Source organism: Lissotriton vulgaris, chromosome 8 (genome assembly GCF_964263255.1).
Source record: "Lissotriton vulgaris chromosome 8, aLisVul1.2, whole genome shotgun sequence".
In the NCBI taxonomy this organism is placed as follows: domain Eukaryota; kingdom Metazoa; phylum Chordata; class Amphibia; order Caudata; family Salamandridae; genus Lissotriton; species Lissotriton vulgaris.
The window spans coordinates 220,243,847-220,257,660 of record NC_141696.1 but is presented as its reverse complement, the minus strand read 5'-3'; the positions used below and the strand labels follow the sequence as shown (position 1 = coordinate 220,257,660).

The 13,814-nt window shown below is 46.8% G+C and overlaps 1 protein-coding gene across 1 annotated transcript in view; it reads left to right on the top strand.

Moving 5' to 3' along the window:
• The first annotated feature begins 201 nt into the window (after positions 1–201).
• The window catches only part of MIS18A (MIS18 kinetochore protein A), a 70,344-nt gene continuing 56,731 nt past the window's right edge, over positions 202–13,814 (top strand). Inside the window, exons 1-2 of the mRNA XM_086933254.1 lie at positions 202–565; positions 13,521–13,587. Coding sequence (XP_086789380.1) covers positions 292–565; positions 13,521–13,587 — 341 coding nt within the window. The 5' untranslated portion in view covers positions 202–291. The remainder of the gene's footprint in view (positions 566–13,520; positions 13,588–13,814) is intronic.

Genomic DNA, 13,814 nt, shown 5'->3' with positions numbered 1-13,814 from the left:
TGTTATATTTCTCATGTTATCCAATAACAGTCATAAATTACCCCATTATAAGGTGAAAATTAAACGTTGTTATAGGAATGCACTAAATGAGGGTGCAATACCTAATAAGAGCAAGAGGCTGCAAGGAGATGTACAGAATTTTTTTTTACACAAACTAACTTTAATAGCAGTTTCAAATAACTGTGAGCACCACCGTCCACTTCGTTTGAAAGGAAGGGTACTACACTCCAAGATGGCCGCCACGCTTTCACTGAGCCCGGCATCATCGTGAGTACATGTTGAGGGTCTAGCATGATCCATTCAATACTCGTAGCGGCCGGAAGAATTATGGCGGGTTTGAACAAGAAAGCGGGAGACTCTTCACGCTTGGTTCTTAACTGCAATGGGGACAACGCCAGCCTGGCCCTGGAATCCACTGACACGAGTAAGGTGACCGACAAGAGTAGCCTGACCTCACCCGAACAGCTACCTCTGGTCTTCCTCTGCAGCGCCTGCAAACGCGTCCTGGGGGACTCCGCCGGCTGGATGGAGAGTGACGTGGAGGACCAATCCGTGATGCTAAAAGGTAGGTCCAAGATGATTAGTCTATTAATGGAGGTTTAAAGACAGGTCCTCCTGACCTGTTGGGTGCGAACACTACTGTCGATAACAGTCTTTCTATAGGTCAGTTTTAGGCTTTACTGTTTGCTCTTTAAAACAACACCAACATTAAAACAAGCATTTGCAATAGGTCTCGCATTTACGTATGTTTGAGCTTTTGGCATTGTAAATGACAATGTCTTTTATTTATGTTTTGGTTAGTAAAACAAATAAAAGGCATTGTCATTTGCAATGCTAACAGCTTAAACTGTCGCAAATGCGAGACCTATTGCATTGCAAATGTTTGCTTGTATTTGAGGCAAAAGAAAACAAATTAACGACAATGAAAAATATGCTATAGAACAAGGGTTGTCGCCACCAATGTTAAAGAAACACAGCCCCAGAATAGTTACTCCTCAGGTAAGAAGTGTGTGTAAATTATATTTGTGCACCCACACATTGAAGGATATCTTTGAATATCGTACTAAAAAGACCGCTCTCCCGCCAAGGCCAAGTTTTAACTCCCTGGCAAAGCAAGAAAATGCTAAAGGTTTTAGAGAACAGATTAGATTAACCTAAGGGCTTAACGGCTAGAGCTGCCAGTGCCAACCTTGTAATTGGAGAACTAGGTTCAGGTCCTGGTCTTGGTGCAACATCCTGTGATTCTGGGCAAATCACTTACTCTCTTGTGCCTATAAAAATATGTAATGTAATCTGGTTCGCCTGCGATGCGCTCTAACATCCTTGTGCCACATTCGGGCTACATAAAGCTGGGCTTTTCTTGACCCTGGCAAGGCTCTCTGTCAGTCACAGTCTGACTTTGAGCCACTGGAGGCCCCAACCAGGCCAGTGTCCAGGGTATGTGGGTCCGGTGGGGGACAGGGGTGGTGACAGGGCACAAGTCGGTGTTACACACAGGTACACAGCGTCCACCCACTATTTACACATGGTGGACGCCATCCCCCCTGCCAAGAAGTTGGGCCCCACAGAAATATGCTTGTGTCTGCAGCGAGCCCACACTGAACAATGACGGCCGCTTATCATAAAGAGCGCTATGCCGATCTAACTTTAAAAGTGGCTGCCCCTTACCACCACAGCACTGACGGCACAATGGCTACATTCTTTCACCTTTTATTTATTTAATTCTTTATAAAGTTGCATTCTGAGCGCCGCGCCCGCTTTAAGGACACCACGCTCAGTTTCATTATTCTTTTTTTTAAAAAAAAACTATAATGTGGAGCGCGGCACCCGCTTCAAGGATACCGTGGTTTTTTTGTGTTATTTTTTTAACTTTATTGGTGAGCGCGGCGCCCAATTCAGTCACCGCGCTCTGCAATGCAATAGGTCTTACTTTTGCCAAAGTTTAACCCATTGGTATTGTAAATGAAAATGCCGTTTAATATCATAAATTGCATTGTGAATGCTTGTTTTCACCTCTAGCTGGGCCGAAGTTAAGGCGTCATTAGGCCTCCTTTTGTTTGAATATCCTGACTGGAGGCGGCCTGGAACCTCACACATAAATGTAAATGCCACAGAGGGTAAACCAAGGCACACATCTTGTTATCTCTTCACGAGTACTTAAGAGAGGCATGCTTTTGATTCTGTTCAGTCGCTTTTAGGAGGATCCTTTGGTAGAATTTTGAAGCATAGTAGCCCTGAGGAAGTCGCTAGGGGTGATTACCGGTGCGATGAAACGCATTGCCTAAAAGAAAATAAAGAACACATCATAAAGAGGAACAAGAATTTCAGCATCTTTCTTTGCCATAAAATAATTGCTTGATATAACTTTGATTGTATTGTTGTATGTCTTGAATTTGGTGAAAATATTGTCTCTATCGTTCTGATTGATAAACTTTGGGGGAGCTGGGTGTGTTCTCCCTCTTTCAAGAGCACCGCACCGTTTTATCCAGATAGTACATAGCAGTGTATTCCATGTACAGCGCCTGAGACTCCTACACCGACAACAGCAGAATGCTTTTGACTTTGTTCAGTCCCTGTATAGAAGTGCATGCACTAGAAGACTATCAGATGTGTAGGTCTGTCCCAGTATTTACACAAATAACAATTTCAGTAGCACTGTTTTATTTCTTTTATAGCGCTACGCAACCCAATGCAGGATGTCAGAACTCTTTACATAACCTATACATTGACAATAAATCATGTTCATGTGTAAATCAATGTACAAGATGAGTTACATGAGACAGGGTTAGAAGGTTTAGGAGTCACATGCCCTTCATAGCTCACTGTGCTATATTACAAGATTAGCAATTTATGAACTGCAGGAACCAAAAGGATCCCTGTGTTAAAAGCAGTAATCCACTTTACTATCTACATAAAATAAAAATCTGTCATCTGCATGTTAGGTGGTGTGCTTTGCAGGTGACACATTAACCTTATACTACTTTCATTCAAATCTGGGACTTCACAAAATACAGATCTCTCCAACAAATGTGTTAAACTCCAGAGTTATCTCACCATTATTACTGTTCCCTGAGATATACGGGGCACCGTTACAGCAGATGCCTTAACTCAATCAAATATTTTAAAATGAAGACTTTGTAACCAATTAAGCATAACAGATCTACTGCCATGCATCTCCTTGTTGCCAATTTCTTTTTGTCAGGGCTTAAAAAATATAAATGTATTAGTTGAGGCACAGATTTTGCGTCCGGATTGTGCCACTTTATTGGCACAACGCTGATGCTAAATCTCATTTTTTAAATCTCATAATGTGCTTAAATGTACTCATGATATACCTGATAATATGTGTGAGGTCTTAATATCTGATGTCACTTCCTAAGAGATCACTTTGTCACATCATGCGTTGTGATGGCATGCTACATGATTTCACTTGCATACTGCCTACCCTGGTTAGTCCTCCCACTTCTTTTTCTAGGACTTGTGCCCTGGGCCGTGGTTACTGTTTACTGGGATTTTCACTCTATTGTAGTCACTGGGTACTCGATCCAATGTCCTATATATCTCTTCCTCGACTCTTTATTTATGCTATTATCGTCCTCTCACTTACACCATCACCCCTCTCATTAAATCTTTTTCTCTGCCCCTCATCACTTTGTTCTGTCTATCCTCCCTCGTCCCTCTGACTGTGCTTCCCGATCTATTTTCTTCTCTTCCGCCCCCCCACTCCTTTATCCCTCTTCCCTCCCAGTGCTTAATTTGTAAAATATTAAGTGCCAGGGCTCTGACCAGGAGGCCACTGCAGCTTACACCACTTGTCCTCCCTGGCATCGCTGCCAAAACAACTGCTAGCCATCTCTCTTGCATGTAAATGTGACAGTTCAAATTATTCCAGGTCCCCAAAGCAAAAGGAATGGCTGGGGAGGAAGGTATTAGTAATTTTTTATGTATATTGTTTTCCTAAACAACTGTTACACTGCTCAACTCTAAATTACATGAGCAGCGCCACCTTGTGGCAGACTGCCGTATGTGTGGTGCTACATAAATGCAATTACAATTCAAAACAAGAGTGCTGCAGGACTGAGGTGTCCACACGGTCATGGCTGCTATGTTCTCACTTTGCTTGTGTGTGACATTTCTGTGTTTTCAGGGTTTTTGTTTATCTGTGACATTTAAAAACCTTTGCGTAACGCTGTCATGTATGTCCTTGTGAGGATACATTTCAGATGTTGCCACCTTGTGCTTCTGGCCGAGAAATGACCTCAAAACACTGACTGCTTTAGGAGTACCCAAGCAATGTCAGTTAACTCAGTCCCTTCTGTAACATGCGCATTACATTTTTATTCTGGGACTTTTTAGCCTATTTAAGTTTGTTTTTAAAGGGTACAAGCAAAGCAACGGAATAACTCGACTAGGCAGAAGAGCTAACCACAGGTGTTAGTCACTCAAAACATAGCCCCTTTGTGGCTATCTTATGACCTTGGCTCACCAACATGACACATGAAACACACGAACCATCACTGATAAACAGGCATTCCAAATTAAAGGTATTAGCCATGATCAAATCACAGGAATTTCAAATACCTATTGTTTTCTTTTGACGATCCGTTGTACCAGCAAACAGTAATGCACAGAACACTTATGACGTTAGGTTTTTGTTCCTGGCACGATCTCTCCACAAATCACGGACATGTCACGGCCCGTGAAGCGGTACTAACCCATGATAGGACAAGTGAGAAGTTGTTCTGCATAGTACTAGCCACAAGTAACCGCTTGGATTGTTACCTGTCCACTCACTCGTGGCTTTTTAAAGACAATAGCACGTTGCACGTTTGGAGCTGTGGGTTCAGTGTTTGCACGGGCTTTTGACTACATACCCTGGCTAGAGGTATCGCACCTGACGGTTTCGACTAGAATACATTTAACTTTTTACTTTAAGGAACAGCATTGGGGGTGCTGCACATTTTAAAGTTGGATGGTTCTTAAAAAAACAGCAAACATAGAAGCCTATAGCTAACTTTTGTGACAAAATAATAGAAGCACACAGAATGCACCCCTGTTGAGCCCCAGGTCAAAGGCCATATTAAGAGGAGCACATGTCCTCAGCCTCGAGTAGCTCAGAGAAACTCCAAGACTTAACACTGGGCAGGACCCATTTCTAGTACTTTATTATGTTAAAGGAACACTGCACCGGCGTGAAAGTGAGCTCATTGTCATATTCTAAAGTTAGAATAGTAATGCATTAAGAGAAAAGCTGCCCTTGTACAGCAAATGCTGAACCCACAGTGCGCCCAGAGACCCCTCTCTCTCTACCCTTTCCCAGCGGGCTCAGGGAGGGGCTGGCGTGGGATGTCACAGCCTACGCTCGTCTGTGCTGGAATTCCAGAGGTGGGTGAGAGAGGAGGAGGAAGTGCTCAGAACAGCTCGTCTGCTTCACGGCTGTACTGAAGAATTTTCTTATCTGCTTGTTAAGTAAACAAGCAGATAGGAAAAGTCTTCACAGCAGCCACAAAGCAGGCGATCGTGTTCGGAAGGGCAGTACGAAAAGCGGACAGAGTAGCCCCCAAAAACCCTCTTTTCCAATAGGAAGCCAGCGTTTCCCATAAACGCTGACGCTACCCAATGGAAAAGAGGGGCGGGGCTTAGAGTCCCTTTTATAAATCTTGTATTTACAAGATCTCTCGGAGAGGCGGAGCAGGGCTCTGCCCTGCTACGCCCAGCCAAGACCTAAAAATTGCTAAACGGAAAAATATTTATTTTAGTCTAAAAGTACACATTGGCACAGTAATCCCCTATCTCTGAAGGGACTACTTGTAGATCTGTTCCTATTGAAGGAACAGAATACAGTCACTTAAGGTGAATCTCTTATGGGACCGAGTCAAAGCCCTTAACCCCTTCGATGCTCATGACAAACTCAGCTCGTCATGAGGCACGGTTGAGCTGTGCTCATGACGAGCTGAGCTTGTCATGAACAATGGTAAATCAGGGAATGCAGCACAGGAGGAAAATCTCTCAAGCACCCAAGGTGTTAAGAGAGATTTCCAAATGTAGGAAATACGCAAATACACCAGATATACTTGCTACTGTATGAGTGAATGCATTGAATGGTCACTGTGACATTCACGTGGGATATTTAAATACAGTGTTGGGGACCTGGTAGGTCTTGAGGCAAGCTGACTGACCTGTTTAGGTATTAAATATGAGATAAAGCATGTGGACCCTTGGATGAAATAAACATTAAGGGCGGACACAATTTCGGTGTGGGATAACCAACCATAGGTCAGCGGTTCTGCACACCGTATTATGCAAACTCCCATTTTCTCCCAGTTTCCGCCCGCAGGACAATCTCCCGTACATAAATTGGACTTTGTGTAAATCCCTGCACCATGTGGCAGGCACCTCACGGTGCAGCGATTAACAGGGGGCACCATGGGTGTCCCCAGCCTCCCCATTACCGACCCACAACCGGAAGCCACAGATGAAAGTGGGCCCTGCTAAGGCCCCCCAAAGTCTATTTCCAACAGGCTTTCCATGCCGGAAAGTACGACATGGAAAGCCTATCGGAAATCAATATCATAATCCCTACAGCGGAAAAGCCTTACGTGAGGGATTATGTGCCGGTTTCCAACTGGCTGGGCTTCTTCAGTCCGTCAGAAGCCAGCCAGAATGACCATCCGGTTTAAACTCCTACTGCCTTCTTAGTAACAAAAAAAAAAAGACGGTCATACTTTAAACCGTGGATGTCAGTCGCAAAGCCTGCGACCTGTAGTCGGAGGCTTTATGACCGACATCCTAATCAGCCCCCAACTCTCCTGTAATGTCCACCCTTATGTTTTTGATCTGTGCCATGGGTGCTCATTTGTAATATTGCCTGAGATCGGGGACACCCAGAGGCATTTTTACTTTTCCCAATTTCCTGGGTCCTTTCCACAGATTCTCTGGCAATACCAAAATGGCCCCAACCCCGGCCACCGCCAAAATGTGGGATTGAGCCTGTCCGGTACACAAGTGCATTTACCGGGTGAGAACTCTGTGATGAAGCTTCATTTGGTCTAGTGCATAACATAAAGTGATCAATGTATGAGACAAAAAAGTTTGACATTGGATCACTTTTCGCGTGTGTCTTTTTTGAAGCTGTGTGACACATTAGCTTTTGAACTTACTGGCTCTCGACCCGTTTGTTGGAATTATGGGAGGTGAAGAAAAGGAGGCAACTGACTATTTATATAGTGCCATCTTAGAAATATGGGCTGGAGAGCACCTGAATTTGATCTCAGATATAGGAAAAGCAGCAGAAATAAATTGATAGCATATGCCAAGGCAGACAAAGAAGTAGGTGATCATGTGACGAGAGGGCATAAAGTGATCATTATAGTCGTATTGATAGGACTTAAATTAGTAAGTCTTTACATTTTCTTCGGTATGACAGTAGGGATTGCTTTGTACTGAGAGCTTCAGGGAGATTGTTCCAGATTCTGGGGCCCAGACAGGTATAATCGTGGTTCAAGGTTTTTGGCTTTGTTTACTTTTGGGATATATAACAGGAAATTTATTGGACAGCAGACACAATTTATTTGATTACTTTAATATTTTGTTGATCTGTGAGTGAATTTGAAGATAAGTGATTGCAACTTTAAGCACTGTCAAAAATCTGGGCATCATGATGGACAACACCCTCTAAATGAGATCACCAGTCCAGTCTGTTGCAGGCTCATGTTTTTGACTTTTAAGTATGCTTAGACAATTTCTCCCCCTCTTGCCTCTTGAACATAGGAAGACCGTAGTCCAGGCATTAATCATTTCCATACTGATTAATACGGATGCCAAAATCCCTACTAAGCTGTTAGCCACTCGCCTAGCCCCACACATGACTCAATTGATCCACTCGGACCAATGCGGATTTATCCCGGGCCGTAACACGGCGATGAATCTGCGCCACCTAAATCATGTCCCTCATGAAGTACGAGGGAGAGAGGGTCCTCACATGCTTGTATCAATTGATCTGGCTAAAGCCTTTGATACGGTACATTGGGGGTATCTGATGGAGGTGCTCCAGAGGACGGGGTTCGGACCTGGTTTTTGCGGTTGGATCCGTGTGCTCTACGGGGCGCCTGTGCCAGGGTTCGGCTGGGATCGACCCGGTCGGAGGAATGATCCTTGGGGAGAGGCACCCGTCAGGGTTGCCCTCTCTCCCCTCTTCTGTTTGCTCTAGCGATCGAACCCCTTGCAGTCTCCGCCCGCGCTGAGCTACAGCAATTGGGAATTACGGTAGGTGACACTGTCAATGTGATCTCACTCTATGCTGACGATGCGCTATTCTATCTAACTTCCCCCTCCGAGGCCCTTCCCGTTTTGATGCGAACCCTGGACCGCTTTGCTGCGGCCTCTGGGCTGCGTATTAACCTCAGTAAATCCCTGGTTTTCCCATTGGCAGGTTGTACTCCGTACCCAGGCGTGGACATCCCATATTTGGGTCTACGTTGCGAGCAGGTAGCGTTCCGCTACCTTGGCATACAGGTGGCCGCAACTGATGAGGCCCTGCTGACTTATAACATCGACAGAGTACTCCAGGCTCTCCACAACTCTGTCACCTTCTGGAACACACTCCCTCTCTCCCTTATGGGGCGGTTGGCGATCGCCAAAATGGTGATGCTTCCCAGGACTTTGTACGTTTTGCAGAATAACCTATGTCCATTGCCTCCCCGAGTGTTTCGCACACTCGACTCGCTTCTTACCTCCCTGCTCTGGGTGGGCGGGCGCAGTAGAGTCGCTCTGCGCACAGTGACCCGGTGTTGGGAGGAGGGAGGCCTCGAGGCCCCGAGATTTGATTTATATTATTATGCAGCACAACTTCTCCCAGCCACAAAGTGGTTCGCTGACCAGGAGAACTGGGAACTGGCACTGCTGACAGGCACGGCGAACGAAAGGGCTCTGAGGGAGGCTTTGATGCAGGGACGTGGCGCCGATAACACTTTGCCATATGTGGTGCGTCACACAGCAGGAATCTGGCAGAGATTCGTCGAGAAGGTATTAAGAAGGGCCCCATTTCATAGGGAGCTCCCGTGTGGATCTTGGCCCCGGTACTCCGCTTGGAGGAGAACATGTCCTACCGAGAGTGGCGCTGTGGTAGATGTGAGACCCTGGTGGACCTCTACTCGGATGAATCTTTTGTGTCCTTTGAACGTGCTACAGAGTTTTTTGGGTTAAGTAGGGGGCAATACCTCCACTACAGAAGCCTCCAGGACATAGCCAGAACAACGTGGCCCCAGTTCCCGGAAGCGCCTCCGCTCACCTATACTCTTGACATCATTTTATCCTGTGGTAGAGGTAGACGGCTGATTTCCCTGCTCTACTCGGCCATGCGTCGGGACTCGACCGCGCCGTCTTGGGCGGTCTGGGAGGCAGATTTGGGGGTGGAACTGGGAACCGGGACAGCGTAAACGAATCGGGCTCTTGACCCGCAAGGTCTCCTGCAATGCCCGTTTCAAACTCATACACTTCAACTTTGTCCACCGTACCTATATGACCCCGGTCTCTCTGAATCGCATATCTACAGATAGACGACACAATTGCCCTAGGTGTGGGGTCAGAAAGTGGGTTTTTTCCACCTAGCGTGGGAATGTTCTCTGGTTAATACCTTCTGAAGGGAAGTAGTGGACCATATTGGTCGTGCCACTAAACTCAGAATTGTGCTAGATCCGCTCCATTGTCTCCTGGCTCTAGTGCCCAAGCCTAGACAGAAGAAGCTGTCTTATAAATTCTTACAACTACTGCTAGTCTTGGCAAGGAGGCGCTTGGCTATCACCTGGATGGGTCAAGGGGCTCCCGAGATCTCCCTCTGGCTGAGGGATGACAGAGGATGGGCCCTAGCTGAAGAGACGCACATGCAGCGCACTCGCAGGGATGGGAAACTGCAGGATGATCTGCTTGCTTGGAGGATGTTGTGCATAGAGGGGTTGGCAGAGGAGGATTCTGATGCCACCAGCGCTGACTTATTGACCCCGGATGAGTCTGAGTCCGAGTGTGCTGGGGGGGGGAGCCGAATTGGGGGGTTTGAGTCCGGTGTAGTACCCCACCGAATGCACGCTAATATTCCTTGGTACGTATAACTGTGATTTGCTGTGATCCCTACAGGTCTTTATTGCATAATAATAACTGTGCCTTTGCTGGGCCTCACATAGATAGCCTGATTCTTTAAATGCTTTACTAATGATGCCATGATCGGGGGGTTTGTTTCTTGTTTTATGTTAAACAGTATAAAAAAAAGAAAAATGAAAAATTTGCGAATACAAAGATAGTTTCGTATCCTTAACACACAGCTGAGTTTTCCTTTCTACATGCTCTGATTCTACGCCGCCCAGCCTCCGGGATGTGGGCCTTTATGGCTGTGTATTGTCCTGGGACCTGCATGTTAATATTGCATATGAGTGGTTTGGATGACCATGTAAACCTGTGCTTTCTTATAATTTCGCAATAAAAATATTTTTCAAAAAAAATAAATCATTTCCAGACTGGACTACGTCAATGTCCTGTACCTAGGCCTTCCCGAATATTTGCTTAACTGCCTACAGGTGGTCCAGAATGCAGCCGCAAGAGCAGTCCTTTTGCTCAAACCCAGGACTCCTATTTCGCCTCAGCTCAAGGCCTTCCTGTAAAAAAAAAAAAGGATCAGTTTTGAGGCCTTGGTAATTTTCTTTGAGGCCCTTCAGGGAAACGGGGCAGAGTATCTCGGAAGGAGAGTTGCGCACTATGTGCCGCTAAGAACCCGGGGCAGAGTATCTCAGAAGGAGAGTTGCGCACTATGTGCCGCTAAGAACCTGAAGGTCCTCTACGCTGAATCTGGCATTTGTTCCCAAGATACACCGCACTCTCTCTGGCGGCTGCTCCTTTCGGTTGAAAGGAGCCTGCGCCTGGAACCTTCTACCTTCGACACTCAGGAAGGTGTCTGGCGTAACAGTTTTCACGAAAATGCTTAAAACCTGGCTTTTCCGTTATTAACTCCCGGTCTTCCGCCCCTTGGGGCGGCAGTGGGTCTGCAGTCTTTTTGGCGCCAGGACACACTTTCTGAGTTGCTGTGCCCTCTATAAATGCTCTTTCATTCATACCAAAGTGGCAGTGTATTCTGTTCAGAGTACTTGCATCAGGGGTGTGAGCAATAGTACTCAATTACTTTGCAGAACAAAAAAAGGCAGACTTTCACACAAAAAAAGTGTAGTAAAATGCGGGCTTTCCTCATGAATATCATAAAACCCCTTCTGTGGAATTTAACACACCGTCATTTCCACCATTGTTTCCATGATTCTTACACAATAATCCATTTCCCCACATACCTGACTTTGCTATTTGTAAGTCTGCTGGCCATTTTACACCATCCCCCAAAATCAAATCTCATTTAGTTTCAAGCCTAAAGAATACATGTATTTTTTTTGTATGTTCGTTTTAATTATCAGGAAAGACCCTTTGTTATTATTGTTAGCGTATTTAAACAAGCATTTACAATGCAATGGTCTCTGCATTCTTAAAGTTAGAGCTATTGGCATTGCTCATGACATTATTTTTATTTATGTTTTTGTTTTTAAAACAGAAATAAATGGCATTGTCATTTACAATGCCAATAGCCGGGCAGGAGAGCAAGCACAATGAACGAGGGGGCAGGACAGCAAGCACAAGCAACGAGGGGGGGCAGGAGAGCAAGCAAAAGCAACAAGGAGGGCAGGAGAGCGAGCACAAGCAACGAGGGGGGGCAGGAGATCAAGCACAAGCAACGAGGGGGGCAGGAGAGCAAGCACAAGGGGGCAGGACAGCAAGCACAAGCAACGAGGGGGCAGGACAGCAAGCACAAGCAACGAGGGGGCAGGACAGCAAGCACGAGGCGGCAGGAGAGCAAGTACAACCAATGAGGGGGGGGCAGGAGACCAAGCACAGCAAACGAGGGGGGGCAGCAGAGCAAGCGCAACCAACGAGGGGGGGTAGGAGAGCAAGCACAACCAACGAGGGGGGGGGCAGGAGAAACCAACGAGGGGGGGCAGGAGAGCAAGCACAAGCAACAACAGCGAGGGGGCAGGGGAGCAAGCACAGCGAGGGGGGGGCAGTAGAGCAAGCACAGCGAGGGGGGCAGTAGAGCAATCACAGAGAGAGGGGGGCTGGGAAGCAAGCACAACAAAGGGGGCAGACGCACAACAGAGGGGATAGATGCACAATGAGGGGACAGAGGCAAGAACACGAGCCATGAACATGTTTTGTACCAAGCCACTTTTTTTTATTCCTAAGGGTTCTGCTGCGGTGCAGTCAAGGAGAAAGCCTAGCTGAAGTAAACACGTCAAATATGGAGGAAAAAAAGGACACACCACTTCAAAAATGAACATTGTCAAGATGGTAAACAAACACATGAAGGGCTCGCCGGTGCGTCCAGATTTTCTGCCTCGGCGCTGGCCCTGCCTGACACCGGAGTCAGCCAGGCGGGAGCAGGAGGGGTGGAAAGCAGGACCCCGGCTCCCCTCCCACCCACCGGAGCGGCGGGTCTGCGCCCTGCTCGGCTCTGCCTTTAATCTGGGCGGCCCTTTTCTCATTCTGCGGCTGTCTCGTTGCATTCACCCTCTCGCTGACTGATGCACTGATCTCTCGGTCACTTGGTTTTCTGCTCCGCCGAGCCCATATTACTAATAACACCTCTGCACAACCAGCGAGGGGGGGGGGGGCAGGAGAGCAAGCACAACCAGTGAGGGGGGGGGGAGAGAGCAAGCACAACCTATGAGGGTGGGCAGGAGAGCAAGCACAAGCAACGAGGGGGTAGGACCGCAAGCACAAGCAACGACAGCGAGGGGGCAGGGGAGCAAGCACAAGCAACAAGGGGGCAGGACAGCAAGCACAGGCAACCACAGCGAGGGGGCAGGGGAGCAAGCACAGCGAGGGGGCAGGGGAGCAAGCACAGCGAGGTGGGGCTGGAAAGCAAGCACAACGAGGGGGCAGACGCACAACAGAGGGGACAGACGCACAATGAGGGGACAGAGGCAAGAACACGGGCACAATCAGGGAAGATAGGCAAGAAAAGCGAGCACTCACCGGATGACTCTGCAGCTTCTCGACTTCTTCCCACGGCGGTCGGGCAGAAATGGCGTCAGAAAAGCGCTGCCATTTTCGCATTCGGTGGCGTGGTTTTTGCTGTTGAGTGACGGATGACGTCACGGAGTTAAAAACTGCAAAAAACATGCCCCCGAATCCGAAAAAGACGGGGCTTGAACGTAGTGACGCCCCTCTCCTCCATTGGCTGGCCTCCGTTTAGGAAGCCAGCCAATGGAGAAGAGGGGCGGGTTCAAGCCCCCATACTTGTAAACATAAAATCTCGGCTGCGCGACAGTGCTGCGCAGTGTACGCTGGGCCGAGACCTAAAACTGAACACAAACTATATAATTTAACAAGAACAAACTGTCTCCATCGTAAGCAAGTATTTTTTAGAGAATAATTTTTTTAATAATGCTTGAATTATGGCATGCTAATTATACATGCATTCTTTGTCATTTTAGTTGTGTCCCCATTTGTTGTTAAAGACAAAGAACCAAAAGTGTCTACAGCTTCTCAAGACAATTGTTGGTGAGTAAACTGCAATGTAAAATTGTAATACTTTTCTCCAGACTTTAACTTAGCTGGAGACATTGGTTTAGTTTGTTTGCTGCCTATGTGTTTCTTTAGTATATGGACATTGTTTTGGTTTAACTCTGTTGCGTATGGATCATATTAGCTGTTAAATTGGTAGTCTTGTGTAAGGGCCAGTGAAAAGTAGTTCCTTCAGTGGATGCTTTCCTCTAGCAACGTGTGTT